We start from the raw sequence: 15592 nt of genomic DNA on the forward strand, positions 1-15592 counted from the left end.
CTGGTATCTGTGGAAGTCAGAAGAGGAAAGAGTAGTCACAGACAGATGTGAGGTGCCATGTAGGTGCTGGGAACCGACTCTGAGTCTCCTCCTCCCAGGGCAGCAAGTACTGATAACCACTGAGCAGTCTTGAAGACGGAGAAAACACTTGGGGGAAAGCAAGGAGAACATGAATGGTGATAAAATTAATAGTAATCAAATTAATGGCAATCAATGGACAAACAAAATTTTGTCTGCACTGCTGACCCTGTGTGTGTATTGTCTTGGAGAGGCAGGGGGATCATTTGAAACTGGGAGTTACCTTTTTCCGACTGTCCAAGTATCAAATGCTCATTGTAGAAAAGTGGGCAGATACATCCCAAGCATCCTAAAGGAGACTGTTCTGCATCTATGGTTCATTCAGCCACGCTGCAACGTCTGTGGGATTTCAGGTGATGGTCTTGGTCTTGAGTTTCAAGAATTTCTCTGGCAACTGGGGATGAGTGTGTGGCTGGAAAGATGGGGGAAATGAGGTGAGCAGGAGGGGACATTGGGGGTCCTCTGGGGTTGCAGAAGGATTGCGGGGTGCTTCGTAGGCGTTTAGGAATGAGATTCCCGGAGATCGAACACTAGCCGGACAGGCATGGAACAGAGCAGGGCACGACAGGTTAGCCAGAGGGATTCCGGTGTCTTTATCCATAATAGGTGGAGGGACCAGAAACTGGGGAACCAGGAGAACTCAGCATCCCTTTCAGCTCTGCTCTGACACCTCCCACATATCAGGCCTCTTGAAGCTCACAGAGGTCCTGAGATGACCTCTCTTGATGAGCGGGAACCTATGGTCTCCAGTTCTCATCCTGAAACTTCAGGTCCACCCTTGGCCTAATCTCCTGTTTCCTGTCACCAGTCCCTAAGAGGTCAGGGTGAACCTCCCACCCTCTGGCTGTCCCCTCCTCTCCTCTCTGTATCCTCTCCACGGGATACCTGTGTTGCTGGCCCTGTCTGTGAAAATTCTTTAAATACCACCCTATATCATCTATACGTTTCGTCACATGTTCATCTTATATAGTGTTTAGTGAGTTCTACTGCCAGAGACACACAGCTGGAGAAGGTAGACAATGCTTTTATTCTTCTGGAGTGCAACTGCCATTAAAGGGGAGATGGGGTTAATTGATAATTAATTGATGAGTTAATTAATTCAGTGATCTGATAGAGAATGGGGGTGAACTTTAAATGCATGAGTCTGAGAAGGAATATCTTCACTAAGACCTGAACAACTTTAGAAGGAAGCAAGAACTAATGAGTGCCCTGGGGGGTAGCTTTGAGCTTGGAATGTCGCAAGTGTGGAAAGAGTGTCCCTGTGGCTAGTCTTTACCTAATTGCCTTCCCATACTGCTTTTGTGTCTTCCCTACATTCCTGCCTGCTGACCTAACTTATTTGGCTTCCCCCAATTTCCTCTTCTCCCATGATCACAACCAGTTCTGAGGGCATTAAGTTCTTTGCACATGGGACTGAGAATACCTGGGAATTGTCTCTGTGGCTCTCCTTGCAGGGTGGATTCAGACACAAGAACTTTCCAGTCCACGCTTAAACACTATAGAACATATGGTTTAAAATGTGCAGCCCTGCTTTCCCCATCCATTTCCTTACTTTGCTTTACCTGCCCCCAGTCCATACCACACCAGTCTTCTCGCCCATAATAAGTATTTATTTATGTGTTTCCTGTTTTGCTCCTGTTTCCGGGACCAAACAACGGACTCTCTGAAGGTGTTGTCCACTTGTGGGAAGCTGTAAAGGCTTGATTTGGCGTTAGGGAGGTATTTTTGAGAATGATTATGTATCAGTTCTCAGTCTTATAGATCAGGGTCACAGACTCCAAGAACAGGGTCACAGTCTGGTCACAAATAGAGCCAGGAATAAAATCCAGGGCTATGACCTTTCCATCAGCAGAGTTGGCCAAACAACACTGACCCAAAGGCCCAGCCTGCAGGCCACCAGTCACAGTCCTTATCTGAGCACCAAGTTCCCATGTTGCTAGTGGAGAAAACTCTCACCAAATAGGTTAAGTGGTCTGGGTGTATGACAACGCTGGTGGCACTGGGGTGGTGGGTACTTCCCCTATCCTTACCAACCACCCTTTGACAGAATTAACCCGAGTTCTGGGAATCTGTCGCTCTCTTCATCTGTCCAGCGGTGAGAGCCAGGTGTTTGGGGGAGCTGCCTGCGCTACTTTTGCCAAAGAGTAGGAGAGGGTGCTAAGCCAGGTCCCTGCGAGTCCCTGGGAGTCAGGCTCCCGCCACCCCGGAGCCCATAGGAGCTGCGCCCCCGCCTCTGCCAGTCCTGGCCACGCTGTCAGTCTGCATTAGCGCTAACAGGCTCCAGACCGAGCGGGCTGGGCGCGGGGCTAATGCAATAGGCGCGTTACCTGGGGCACAGGCTACATTACCAGGTCGGCCTCCTCCTGGCGCGGCCAGAGCCAGCCAGCCCGCGTCCTGCCGGCCACCCGGTGCCCGCAGCGCTCCCAGGGCCCCGCCTGAGTGCCACGCGGCGGAGCCCAGCCCGGGCTGGAGCCCGGGATCCCCGTGCTGTCCGCCACGTGAGTGCGCTCTGCGCGCGGGACCGGTAAGTGTGCGGACCGGCTCCGAGGCACATCGTGAGCGGCTGCACCCTCTAGAGTGTCCCCAAGGCTCCTAGTGCTGTCGGAGGGCGCCCCACCCCCCCGGAGCTGGGAGGGCCCTTAAGTCAACTCTGGTCCCTCAGGGCTCTCAGGAAACTTGGCATTTAGGGGAGGGGAGACAGTGAATGATCCAGGTAGACCTCGGTGGGCTCTTTAGCCCGACCCACAGGGCGGCCCAAGGAGGTCCCCACCTATAAATTCTGTTCCAATCGGACGCACGTCACAACTCGGTCTCCAAAAAGTCCCAACTCAGGCGCTCCTTTTCTCGGAAGCCGGGAGTCCCGCTCAGCTCACGGATCCTGACGTCTGGGTTCCCCTGGGTGGTCTCAGTTGGTGCAAACGGGCGGCAAGCCTTGTTGACTGCTTTTTCTCCTTTCATACAAGCAGAACTTTGGTGTGTCCCCAGAGCCTCCGAAGTCCCTCTCTCCAGCCGCACCCATGCTTCTGGCGCGAATGAATCCGCAGGTGCAGCCGGAGCTCGGCGGGGCGGACCCGCTGCCTGAGCAGCCCCTGAGGCCCTGCAAAACCGCCGATCTGCTAGTGGTGAAGGAGCGCAACGGCGTCCAGTGCCTCCTGGCGTCCCAGGACGGCGACGCGCAGCCCCGAGAGACTTGGGGCAAGAAGATTGATTTCCTGCTGTCCGTGGTGGGCTTCGCGGTGGACCTGGCCAACGTGTGGCGGTTCCCTTATCTCTGCTACAAGAATGGTGGTGGTGAGCGCAGGGTTGGCTAAGGCTTTTGGGCTTGGGATGCTGCCTGTTCTTGTGGCGTTGGCTGGGGAGGGAGCAGGGATGCACATGGAGGAGAAGAGGAGATGCAGGAACAAATTTAGTGTGCAGGAAAGAACTCTTAAGAGCACCGAGAAATAGGATCAGAGTGTTCTCCATTAGGGAAATAGAGGCAGGACCTTGAACAATAGTAGGCACAGGGGCTCAGGGACAGAATAGAGGGCATCTGGTTGGGTGAGGAATTCAGAGTCAATGCTGCGGTACAGAAAAAGGGAGTAGAGATCCGGAAGTTCTTGAAAGGGTCCCAGAAGAGTTTGGGATGTTCTGGCGGGACACAGGATGGTGGTAACTCTAGCATTCAGCTTTGGAGTTCAGACACTAGGCTGGATAAAACGAGAGCCCTTGGATCACCCGTGGGCTGCAGGGGTAAGTGTACACAGCCTTTTCGAGATCAGGACACTAGATGTTGGGCCTTGAGGCAGGAGTCCTGGGAGACAGGAGTGTCCTCTTGCACTTTGCAAGCTCTGGCCAAGTTGTGATGCCCAGTGCATGCGACCCTAGAGAAGACACCCAGCAGACAGCTCTTTCGTCCTCTTCCTGATGAGCTGTCATTTTACCCATGTGCCCTGGAATGGGATCCCAGCGGTCACATCCAGCACAATGGAAAACCTCAAGCTCCTTTCTGAAGGGCTTGGAGCCTAGCATGGCCAAACCACCCTAACCCCACCAAACAAGTTCAGAGGCGCCCTGTACAGAGCCTAGTGTTGTGGGCTTCTAGAGGAAGGTATTGGCCTGTGCTGGATCACCTTGCCATGTAGTAATTCTGTCCTGGAATTTAAGGGAAATCAGTTGGAGGCAGGGTGAGAATGTACAGGGGTCTGGGGGCATGGGAAGCGTGTGCCCTCAGAAACCAAGATGCCCGGTTCTTTATTTCTGTGTTCTGTCTGGACACTTGCTTTGGGATAAACACGACTCCGTATTTGTAAAGAGGGTGTGGTCACCCAAGAGAGCAGGTGGCTCTGAGTTGTGTTGCATACAGAAGCATCAGCTCTCACCAAGGAAGAGGAGCCAACTGATGAGAAGTCCTGTGAGCCCTTCCTGATATGAGACTGTAACCATTAGATACCCCAGATAAGACAAAGGTCTCAAGTCTCAGGGAATGCTTCCTGTCTCTACTCTTCTGGCTCAGTGCTCTCATCTGTAGATGCTGATAGGTGGAGAGAGAAAGCTAAGGAAAGGACAGACACACAAAGGTTTCATGTAGTATAGGCATCTGGGTAATCTGAATAACGTCGTGGTATGCCTGAAAGGCCTAAGAAATGTTGAAGGAAGAATGTTATATTGACTCCTACAAATATAATGACAAAGTGGGCTTTAGCTCAACCCAAAGGTGACACTTTTTCTCACTCTGTGGTTGCAGATCCTCCAGGGACTCTGGGCAGATTGGAGCATTCTGGTCCTTGGGGTCCAATAGTAACAAGAGCAAAAGGGTACAATCTATATTTGTAGCAAGCAGGGAGATGAAGAATAAATGATAAATTGGGAGACCTTGGGGCAAGTTGTGTGTCCTTAGTGACTGTCTGAGACTGCTTGTCCCTAGACATCAGACAGCCTGTCATTAATCAGCAATACTTCTCTGGGTTAGCTCAGTGTAGGACATAATGCTAGGCTCTGTAGGGGTCACCTGGATGTATGAGCTAGCACTCTGTCTGTCTGGGACATTGGTTCCCAGAAGTCCTTGCTATTATGCTGTGTTAAGTCTTTTCCATTGTGATATGCCATTGAAACCGAAGCAACACGGGTGGCCAACTTGACACGTGAGCTAAATAGGTATTCCAGGGTTCTCATTGACACTGTCCACTTGGCCACTGCTGTGTTTTGGAAAGAGCACTTGCTGTGTGCTGGATGATAAGTTGAGAGCCTAGGGACAGAGTGCCGCAAATTTGTCACAGATGTAAAGTTTTCTTTGGAGTTGACTGACATACATTCCCTTTCCAGCGTATACTCATCCTGGAGCGGCCTATCCTGAGTTGTTCCATGATCTGCCGTTTATGGACCTGTTTTCCAAGCAGTCTGAGAAAAGTTGAGGGCACAGACTGTTAGTGTTTAATCCCCAATAAGATTCAAGTCCTAGGAATGTGGTAGACAGTTCCTACCCACTTATGTTGAGCAAATATATCAACAAAATAACCCAATCTCTAAGAGACTTATGGTCAATTTTACAAACCATAGCAGAAACACTATAGGAACTAACACAGTGAGGTGCTGGAGATGTTGATGTATACATACATACATACCCACATACATATATACGTGTGTGTGTGTGTATGTATGTGTGTGTGCATGTGTGCGCATGTGCAGTCTAAGCATTAAGAGTATTGGCTGTGAAGTTACAGTCTCCAGTCTCTAACATGTATGACTTCGGACAAACTCTCTATCCTTTTCTCATATATATATATATATATATATATATATATATATATATATATATAAAATCAGTCTTGTTCAGCTACACACATGGATAAGGACTAAATCCTTCAGTGCACATGCAGAGCCTATGTGATGCATGGCTCAGAGTGTGTAGCTGCTGCTTTTTAATCAGCATCGTTAGGATGCCATAGGAAAGGGATAGGAGAGCAACTGTTGCTATAGAGGTTTAAGGAGGGGCTGTTTAGTGGTGACTCAGGGGAAGAGAGCTGTGGCTGGAACTCAGCTGCTCTGGACAGGGAGGGCTTGGAAAAACAGCATTTTAGCATCCACCTGGAACAGGCTCCTCTGGAGAGGAACAAGCCAGGAGAGATAAGGGCGAGAGGCAAGTTGAGGCTGGGCTGTGGAAATCTTGGCTGAGGGGGAAGGGCTGCTATCAGTGAATTTCCATGGCTGCTTAGGAGGTTTGCAGTTGCTCTGGGGAAGGGTAGTATAGTCCAGTCCATCATCTGGGAGTATAGAGCACTCTCATTTAGTGCTCCCACTCCCCGCTCCAGGGGATGCTCAGCTACCTCCCCAGGCCTTCATCTCTGCTGAGACCTCATACTGTTCTTTGTGGGGACCCATTCTCCTTCAATAATTCTGAATTCAGCTCCAGAGACAGGTGAGCAGGCAGGTTTTTCTTCAATCTTGGAAGAAGCCAAAGACTTGAGTTTAAATCCCATCCCACCACTCACTGTGACCACAGGCATATTCCTGGTATAAAGGGGCATAATTTGAAATAACCCAACAATTCATTGCTTCCCCGATGCCCTGACTACAGATGTATACAAGCCAGGCTTCATCATCCTGTTCTTTGCCAGCCTGGCCCTGGGTCTTTGTGTTCTTTGGTGCCAGTGTTAACATAGAACCCTCCAAGTCTGAGTGTTTATACTGGCCCAGACTGGAGAATGTTTTGAAATGATGAAGTTGCCAATAGTTTATGCCTCTGGCTAATATTTTATGAATGAATTACTGTCAAAGATCAGCCTGTCTGAACATCTTCCTGAAGACCAGCTGCTGGGATGTCAGGCTGTGCCTTCCAGATTGTTCCCTTTGAACCCAAGGTCGGGTCTGTGCTGGTTTCTGGAAAGGAACAAATATGCAGGTGGCTGAGTACGCATGTCTAGAAGTGACCTCTGGATTGTCCTCTGTGCATGGACAGAGCTCTGCACTGGATCTTGTGGTGACTGTGAATCCTTTGATTTGAGCATGCCTGGCTTTGACTCAGAGTATGGTATTTGATAGAGAAGTGGCCTTGGACAAGTCATATGGTGTCTCTAAGCCTAAATTTCCTTGTGTAGCAAAGGGAGTGTGTAATTTTAGCTCTTTCTACAGGACCAGATAACATTAGACAATATAGATTAAAGTATTTGGGTAATGTCACATAATAGAGGCAAAACAAAAATGCTGCCATTTTTATATTTTTTTATGATTCTGGTTACATACTTAATACAGGTATAGGGTGAGGTCCTAATTCTAAGATAAATATAATTTGTTCTGAAGAGAAATTGATGAAGGGGAGGATAAGGTAAAAAAAAAAAAGAATTTCTTAAACCTAAGACCACAGTGTGGCAGATTTAGAAGGCAAAAGGTGGGTCTTGTACGTGTCCAGACAGTCTTTTGCAGTGGTTCTCAACCTGTGGATCACAGCTCCTCTTGGGGTCACATGTCAGATATCCTGCACGTCACATATTTACATTGTGATTCATAGCAGTAGCAAAATGACAGTTCTGAAGTAACAATGAAATAGTTTTATGGTTGGAAGTCAGCACAGCATGAGGAGCCGTGTTTAAGGAGGCTCGAGGACTCTAGGAAGGTTGAGAACAGCTGGGCTACAGCATGTCACTAAAGACTGCACACCTGGACAGAGGGCTTAGCAGTCCTGCATGAGATACTATAACGCCGACTTCCCAGCATACTTGCCTCACTACGCAAATGTCTGGAATCCGCAGTAGTGCTTATGGGGGTGGTGCTGATACAGGCACCTGGGGTTTTCCAACTTGATACTTTTATGTCCAGTTTGGATACAGGTTTATCCACATAAGGATCTTGCTCAGGTGACCCATCATTTGGCTCAGAGGCGCAAAGAACCAACCATCATGGTACACCAGCTGTGGAGTGTGCACACCACTTTGAAGGAGTAAGGAACTGACGCAGGCTCATTGTGATCGAGTGGCCCATTACTTTCAGCTGGACAAACGGAGCTGAAGGGCTGCTCCCAACCAAATGGGATTTAATAGGGAGAAAAAAAAAATACTCAGAAACAGCCGCTGTCAAGAAGCACACTGCCCTTGTAGAACGGATCAGCTCCTCTCAGAGGTCAGTTGGGGTGGGGCTGAGGGAAATGAGTTCGGAGGCCACTGATCTCTATGAAGCATCCCTTCTTACATGGTATCTGAGTATGTTGCCCCACAGTCTCAAACCCAATTGCCTAAGTGAGGACTAAATTCTAGGACCGCTGGAGAAGGCCCAGGGCTTTCACTCGTCGTATCCTCAATATGAGTCACTACAGAGACCTGTTTATTCAAGAGAAACTCATTGGCTAATGCCAGCCCCTAGTACAGAGATGCATGGAAGACAATCCCTGCCTGTAGGGAGCTACGGTCTGCTGCAGATATTCTAAAAGTTCATGCAGTACTATATATTCTTCGAGCGCGGGAAATGAGGTTGTACTCAATCCTATGTGGGTCACATTTCCTGTAGTAATATAGTTCTGAGCATCCCAAGCAGATTTAGTCCTTTTAAAGAGATTAGAAGGAAGGAGACGGGGAACCAGACTCCATGAGGGTAAGTCAAGTTGAGGCATGACCATGTAAGGAGAAGTACCGCATAGAGAGAAGTGGCTTCTTACCTCCGTTTCCCTGAGTCCCACCTCCACTGACCTCTGGGAGGAAATGACTCCTTCCACAGGGCAGTGTGCTACTTGACTGGAGCTGTCCCTGAGTATCAAGGCTCGGGCAGGAGGTCAGCTTGAGTCACATAAAAGTGAGAGAGTCACTGTCCCTCTACTCAGCGCTGCTACAGGTACTTGGCTCTGGGTTTTCCTGGCCAAATGGCTCCAAAGATCTGTTGAAAAAATGTGCAGGTCATGGTATTGCCTTCAGGGAATAGAACCCAGGCACAGGACAGAAAGGAGTGCCCACCAGCGTATGCCAGAGGCCTCTCATGTGGCCTGAAGTCTAAGAGCTGAGAATTCCAAACTTGGACCTTTTAACAGAACTATTATAGAGGTCTCTTGTCAAAGTAGGAAGGAGATACGTTTTGATGAACAGTTGTGGCTGGAGTTGTTATTTTGAGCCACATCTCCACGAGGACCGTGTCCCAGTTCTGTAAGAGTTTGGGTAGCTTGCTGGACTTAGATACGAGACCCTGAGATGCTCCAGGAGACCACCTCTGGCTATTTTAGGTATCAGCCTAGGCACTATTGGGCCTGACGGGAGCCTCAGGCAGCGACAACCCACAGATGAGCTGCAGATATTCAGGAAACTGTCCTGTGCATTCTCACTACTCAGTTTAGCCTGAACGCTGACGGAAGTCTGTCCTCAGGAGGCTGTTCTAGATGACCTTACTCCTTCTGCTGCAGCCTCTGGTGACCTCATCCAAGTTCCTCAGAGTCGGACCCTCCCATTCCTCTCAGTGGCCCTTCCTTCCCTATCCCCAGTCACCTTTACGCAGATCCCCTTTCCTTCTCAGGAGGCTATCTAACGATCTCAGTGGCCGGTGGCTTTTCCTCCTGACGAAACAGCATTTACACAGAAAATTCCAGAATCTCTTTGCCATGGAGGGATATCTGGAAGCTTCGGTGGCCCTGAGAGACGTATGCTTTCCAATTTTTACCAGATCTACCCAAAGGCCTTTGTCCAGAGTCTCTTTCACAGTGGACACTTCTATGGACACCTCTCTTTCTTCTAAGATGATGTGAAAGTGAGTGCGTGCGTGAATGCATGTGTGCGTTTGCTCATGCATGTGCGCGTACATGATCTAGTTCTAGCATTGCATGAGTCTATATGAGCATGTGAGGCTGCGAAGTCATATGTTTTGGGGGATCTCCTAGAAGTTGAGCCCTCACAGAGGTACATCCTGCTCTGGTTTTCCCAGGTCTGTTCATGTGAGCCCTGCAATTACGAAACAAGGGCACTTCAGAGCCATGACTGGATTCTGGACTTTCAAGCCCTGTGAGAAGCTTACTGCAATGCACGGCCACATAGGAGATATACAGGGACGTTAGGGCATGACAGCGATGGCCCTTTCAGACTAGTACTTTTGTATGCAGCCTTTAGCTCTAAGATGATGGTGCAGAGTTGGTTATAAAGAGGTGTCCTCAGTCCACCACAGGCTCCTTGAAGCTCCTTCTTAACTGTTCAGCCATACTTTGTTGTTGTTGTTGTTGTTGTTGTTGTTATTATTATTTATAAGAAAGCTCACACAAGTGTGCTACTTAATGTCCTCTTTTAACAGAGACCTTGAACCATGGACACTTTCTGTTTCCTCATTTATACTTACTGTGTCCCCATTAAATTTTTAAAATACAATTTTCATCTCCTCCTTCCAACCCCTCCTTCATTCCCTGTGTCACCATTCTAGTGTCTTCTGAGATTTGTAGTGCATGAAATGTCCATTGGTCCACATCAGAGTCATTCCTGTGGAGAACTGTGGCTCACGTGGATCCATCCATGTCTGTGCTCCCTCACTTTATTGTGACTTGAAGTCAGCAGCAGGGGAGATGGGCTTCACACTGAGTGATGTGTGCTGGACTGGTGGTACCATCTGGAAGTTTCGAGTTAAGGGCATGAGCTAAAACAGACCTGTGATGGATTGACAGGGTTCTTTACCTTGGCCATGTTAAAGACGATGTGGACCCTGGGTTGGCAAATCTCAGAACCACCATCGGAGCACCGGTATCTGGCTCTTCCCTCCCCCGATTCCCCTTGGGGCACTGACTTTAGTCTTCAGACTTACTCGGTAGTTTTAGGACGGAGCCTCCTTCATCAGTGCCAGCTCTGGACACCTACAGCATGTGACAGCAGAATGGGACCCAGGAAAATCCAGCTTTGAATCTATGCTGTAAATGTTTCCCAGTGTGAAGAAGGACCTTGATTTTTTTCTAGGCCTTGGTTCCCTTGCCTGCAGAGTGGTGCTTATCTCTCATGAGGGTTCTAAATGGCTACTGTGTACAACTAGTGTGGCCTGGCATACACTGTGTGGTTCCCATTAAGTGGGACGTTACTTTCCCTAAGCCCATGCCACCCCACCCCAGTCAGAGCTATACTTATTGCAACTATCCCTGTCAGCCATGTGAACAGATGCCAGAAGGGCCCTTCCTGTGAGAGAGGGACAGAGGCAGAAGTTAAGTGGAAGAAAGGAGACCTTGACATGTGGTATTACAAAAAAAAAAAAAATTCCAACTTGGAGCAGAGTGTGGAGTGCTGGGTGAGCCTATGACAAACAGACCAGATAGCTTGGCTTGTCCACCCTTCCCATATCTTAATCAGATTTATATCCTTTATCTGCACCAGGATGCTTTAGAGTCCTCAGGGTATGTTGGGTCTAGAACTCAGGAGCCAACCATATCTGGGCCCAAATCCTATATCTATCACTTACCCGACATATAAGCCTGCTCACTTTGATTTGACCCTATGCCCCTGTCTCCTCCTCTGGAAAGTGATCGTGGCACTGGTTTGCCATCAGAGGAGTTCTGTGTAGCAGAGCTGAACTTAGATTCTACTGCCTTGCATGACATGCATGATAAAAATGTGCAGTCCTTTTTCCTGCTCTCCACCCTTGGCCTATCTCTGGTTGGGAATGATCTCAGTCTTGCAGCAACAGGACCAGCACGCCATGCTTTATCTTTGAGAGCCCCAGGCTTTCCATGCAGAGGCAGACACTGAGTCACTGGGTGAGCTTGACCCTGGAGAGCACGTCCCTTTGCCTCAATTCTTTTGTAAGTGAAGATCTTCAGTCCCCACCCATCAAATGGAGGTAGCCATGATCTGTAGAAATGTAGCTCTGTAGAGATGCTCTAATGAGCTAATGAGGTTGCACGGACTGTGTCTGCACCACATCGGGGGCTCAGCCAGAGGGAGCTGCTGATCCCTATGTTAGAACCATCCATGCTGTCATCTATACACACTTGCGTCTTTGTTCAATTTCCTGGTGCGGATGGGTCAGAGGTGTTTCCATGTTTCGAGTACCTCATTCGGAAGTCTGGGAGGAGTTTGATTTTGTGCTGGCTGTCTCAGGATAGGAGCTACAGTTTTAGTTTGACCCTGCTGACATGCCAGGCATATAACCATGAGTCATAGCATGAGCTATGGTCATGGCCCATGTTGCTCACTCAGGGTGTCAGGGTACACAGAGAATTGTCCCTGCCACTGAGACATGTCCCATGTCACCAGAGTTGCCTCTGGTGGCCTAGAACCCCCTTCATATTTTATGTATGTGAGTACACTGTTGCTATCTTCAGACACACCAGAAGAGGGCATCAGATCCCGTTACAGATGGTCAAGAGCCACCATGTGGGAGCTTGGGAATTGAGCTCGGGACCTCTGGAAGAGCAGTCAGTGCTCTTAACCACTGAGTCATCTCTCTTGCCTGCAGGTGGACTTCTTATGGGCCCTTTGTAACAGCCTTTTCCTTCAGTAGCCTACAGCAGGGTGAGCCCCATGAACTGGAAGGAACCCTGAAGGAGAATCCATCTTCTGTCAGAAATGCCATCAGGAAGTGTTGACTTCTCTCTCTGCCTAACAATGTCTCTGGGAGTGGGGGGGACCGCAATGATCCCAATTACAACAGTTTCTCAAGGGTTTCCGTGACACTCTGGGAGGGGGGGATTCAGTAAAATCAGGTTTGGAGAAGCCATGTGATGCCTTACAATGATACCGGTGTGAGAAAATGAGACTCCACATGTCACCTTAGGCAGTGTCCCTCCTTGTCTGGTCTCAGTCATTTCGCCTGAGGAAGGGAAAGGCTGGCCTTACATAGGAGTTTTCAGAGTGACACTTCATGGAAGGAAAGGTTCTGGGTTTAGATGAGTTAGGTGGAAGTTGTATCTTGTGGTGTTTCATGGCATATAGTGTGCACTGAAGGCTAGGAGAAGCTGTGGGAACACAGCTCTGTCCCTGGGCTTCACCCAAACTTTACTCCTCTGATGACAGATGAGCATTATTATGATTATAAACACTATGACCGTCATACTTGCTGCTATGCCAATCACGTGTTCTGCATAACTATTGCCACAAAACATCCCCTGGGGAATGAGCAAGTGGTAGATGAACAGGATCCACACAGCTACTGTAGAAAAGTGACTACAGCCCCCTGAGGGGTGTCTATCCTGCAGGTCTGAGGTTGCCTCTATGTCTTGTAGGTGCCTTCCTGATTCCATACACGCTGTTCCTCATCATCGCGGGGATGCCCCTGTTTTACATGGAGCTGGCTCTGGGGCAGTACAATCGGGAGGGGGCAGCCACCGTGTGGAAGATCTGCCCTTTCTTCAAAGGTAGGAGTGATCTGAGGCAAGTCCAATATTTTCTCCAAAGCCTTCCTTGGTATATACTGAAGAATCTGTTCCCAAGGTGAGACTTAAGGTAGACCAAGTCTCACCTGGGGCTATGAGCATTGGCGATGTCAAAGACTGTCCACCATTCAAGTTTACACAAAGAAACTAGGATACATGAGGTGTAGCCTGAAACTCAAGCTCCAGGTTAGGCCCCGCTATGGGAAACACAAAGATAGCAGGGACCTCAGTACACACACCTCTGCTCTCACTTCTTTCTCTCATGGGAGGCATGGCAAGTTGATCACAGATGCCTTCAAGTTCAAGCAGAAAACTACCTTAGACACCTTGACCGAACAGCTATGACTGCTGTAAGATTAGCTTGTACTCAAATTTATGACAGGTCTGTGGGAACTAGCCGTGACACCTACCATTCTCTATCCCCTGGACTATTGGGAGAAGGATGAAGAACAAGGCCAGTATCTCCCAAACACTGGTTAGAGAAAAATGGAGACAGTGAGTACAAGTGTGTCTCCCATGATCCTCTCCTTAAGAGGCAAGAATCTCTTCAGTATCTTGTCTATACTGGCTCAGTGATGAAGAGGACAGACTGACATAAAAGTCTTACAAGACACATGGATTAGCATCTTTTCTGTTAAGTCACTTGAGATCTAGCTCATGATGGTTTCATTTTATTAGTTTTTTATGTTTTTTTAAAAATATAACTAATTTATAAAGTTAGCGTACAAACCAATGGGCTTCGTTATGGAATATATATAATATACATATATATATATACATATATACATATACATATATATATAGTGTGTGTGTATATGCATATACTTACACACACACACACACACACACACACACACACACACACACACACACACATACTTTTGATCCAGGGTCCAGAATCTTTCTGTCTCTTCTGTCTGTTTCTTCTATGTTAGACTCATTTGCAGGTACATTCTTTTTTTTCTTTTTTTCTTTTCTTTTTTTTTTTTTTTTTTTGGTTTTGGTTTTGGTTTTGGTTTTGGTTTTTTTGAGACAGGGTTTCTCTGTGTAGCCCTGGCTGTCCTGGAACTCACTTTGTAGACCAGGCTGGCCTCAAACTCAGAAATCCGCCTGACTTTGCCTCCTGAGTGCTGGGATTAAAGGTTGTGCCACCACCGCCTGTCCCCAGTTACATTCTTATCACTGGCTAGTCAAGATGGTTGTGAGCAGCTACAAGGTTAAATGTCACCAAGTTCAACAGTTGGATCTTCCCCTAGACAGGTCCTGGGGAAGGATTTAAGTCTAAGGAGTTACCAGGGAAACTGCATAGGTCTTCAGAGCATCAGCTGGAGGTAGAGCGCCTGTCTCCAGTTCAGGAGCCCATCACTGGCCAGTTGCACCATGGGTAGGGGGAGAGAGTGTGAAAACACACCCTGTGTTATCCTGCCTGAGTGTCAAGGGAGCTGCAGTATTTATACACCAACACCAGATATGGTATTACACTCTGTTTACCAGGAAAGTGGACCAAGAGAGGTACAGTGTCAAGAGATTATGAGTGAGGCTCCGATAATATGCTCCAGAAAATAGGAGAGGTGCAGTGGCTGGAGCCTACTTCCGGGGGTCAGTATGTGTGTGTGTGTGTGTGTGTGTGTGTGTGGTACAGCTCTGAGACTGGGTCTGGGAAAGCCTGACCTCTTTGTCCCCACACAGGAGTGGGCTATGCTGTGATCCTCATTGCCCTCTATGTCGGCTTTTACTACAATGTCATTATCGCCTGGTCACTCTACTACCTCTTCGCATCCTTCACCTTGAACCTGCCCTGGACCAACTGTGGCCACGCCTGGAACAGTCCCAACTGTACGGACCCCAAACTCCTCAACGCCTCGGTGCTGGGCGACCATACCAAATACTCCAAATACAAGTTCACACCGGCTGCGGAGTTTTATGAGTAAGTCACGGGTGCTTCGCTGGCAAGCTCAGGCCTGGGCGGGAGCCGAGCCAGGTATTGGGAAATAACACAGACCAAGCTAAGGGGCATGGCAGCCAGCAGTGGAAAGGTGCAGGCTTGATGCCAAGTTAAGGACGGAGGACATGGTAGTGTGTGGAGCGCCTGGTGGAGCCGCTGGTATAGGACAGGAAAGTGGAGGTTGGGAGCTAGAACGTCAGCATGAAGCCAGGAAGGGCTTACGGCCTGCAGGACAAAAAAAAGGCACTGTGGAGGGAGTAATTGCCTTTAAGAAGCCAAAC

At 48.6% G+C, this 15592-nt stretch overlaps 1 protein-coding gene across 1 annotated transcript in view; it reads left to right on the forward strand.

Moving 5' to 3' along the window:
- The first annotated feature begins 1935 nt into the window (after positions 1-1935).
- The window catches only part of Slc6a2 (solute carrier family 6 member 2), a 38953-nt gene continuing 25296 nt past the window's right edge, over positions 1936-15592 (forward strand). The window contains exons 1-4 of the mRNA XM_021220318.1: positions 1936-2046; positions 3066-3369; positions 13217-13348; positions 15056-15293. Of these exons, the coding sequence (XP_021075977.1) occupies positions 3096-3369; positions 13217-13348; positions 15056-15293 (644 nt within the window). The 5' untranslated portion in view covers positions 1936-2046; positions 3066-3095. The remainder of the gene's footprint in view (positions 2047-3065; positions 3370-13216; positions 13349-15055; positions 15294-15592) is intronic.

Source organism: Mus pahari, chromosome 20 (genome assembly GCF_900095145.1).
Source record: "Mus pahari chromosome 20, PAHARI_EIJ_v1.1, whole genome shotgun sequence".
NCBI classification, from domain to species: Eukaryota; Metazoa; Chordata; class Mammalia; order Rodentia; family Muridae; genus Mus; species Mus pahari.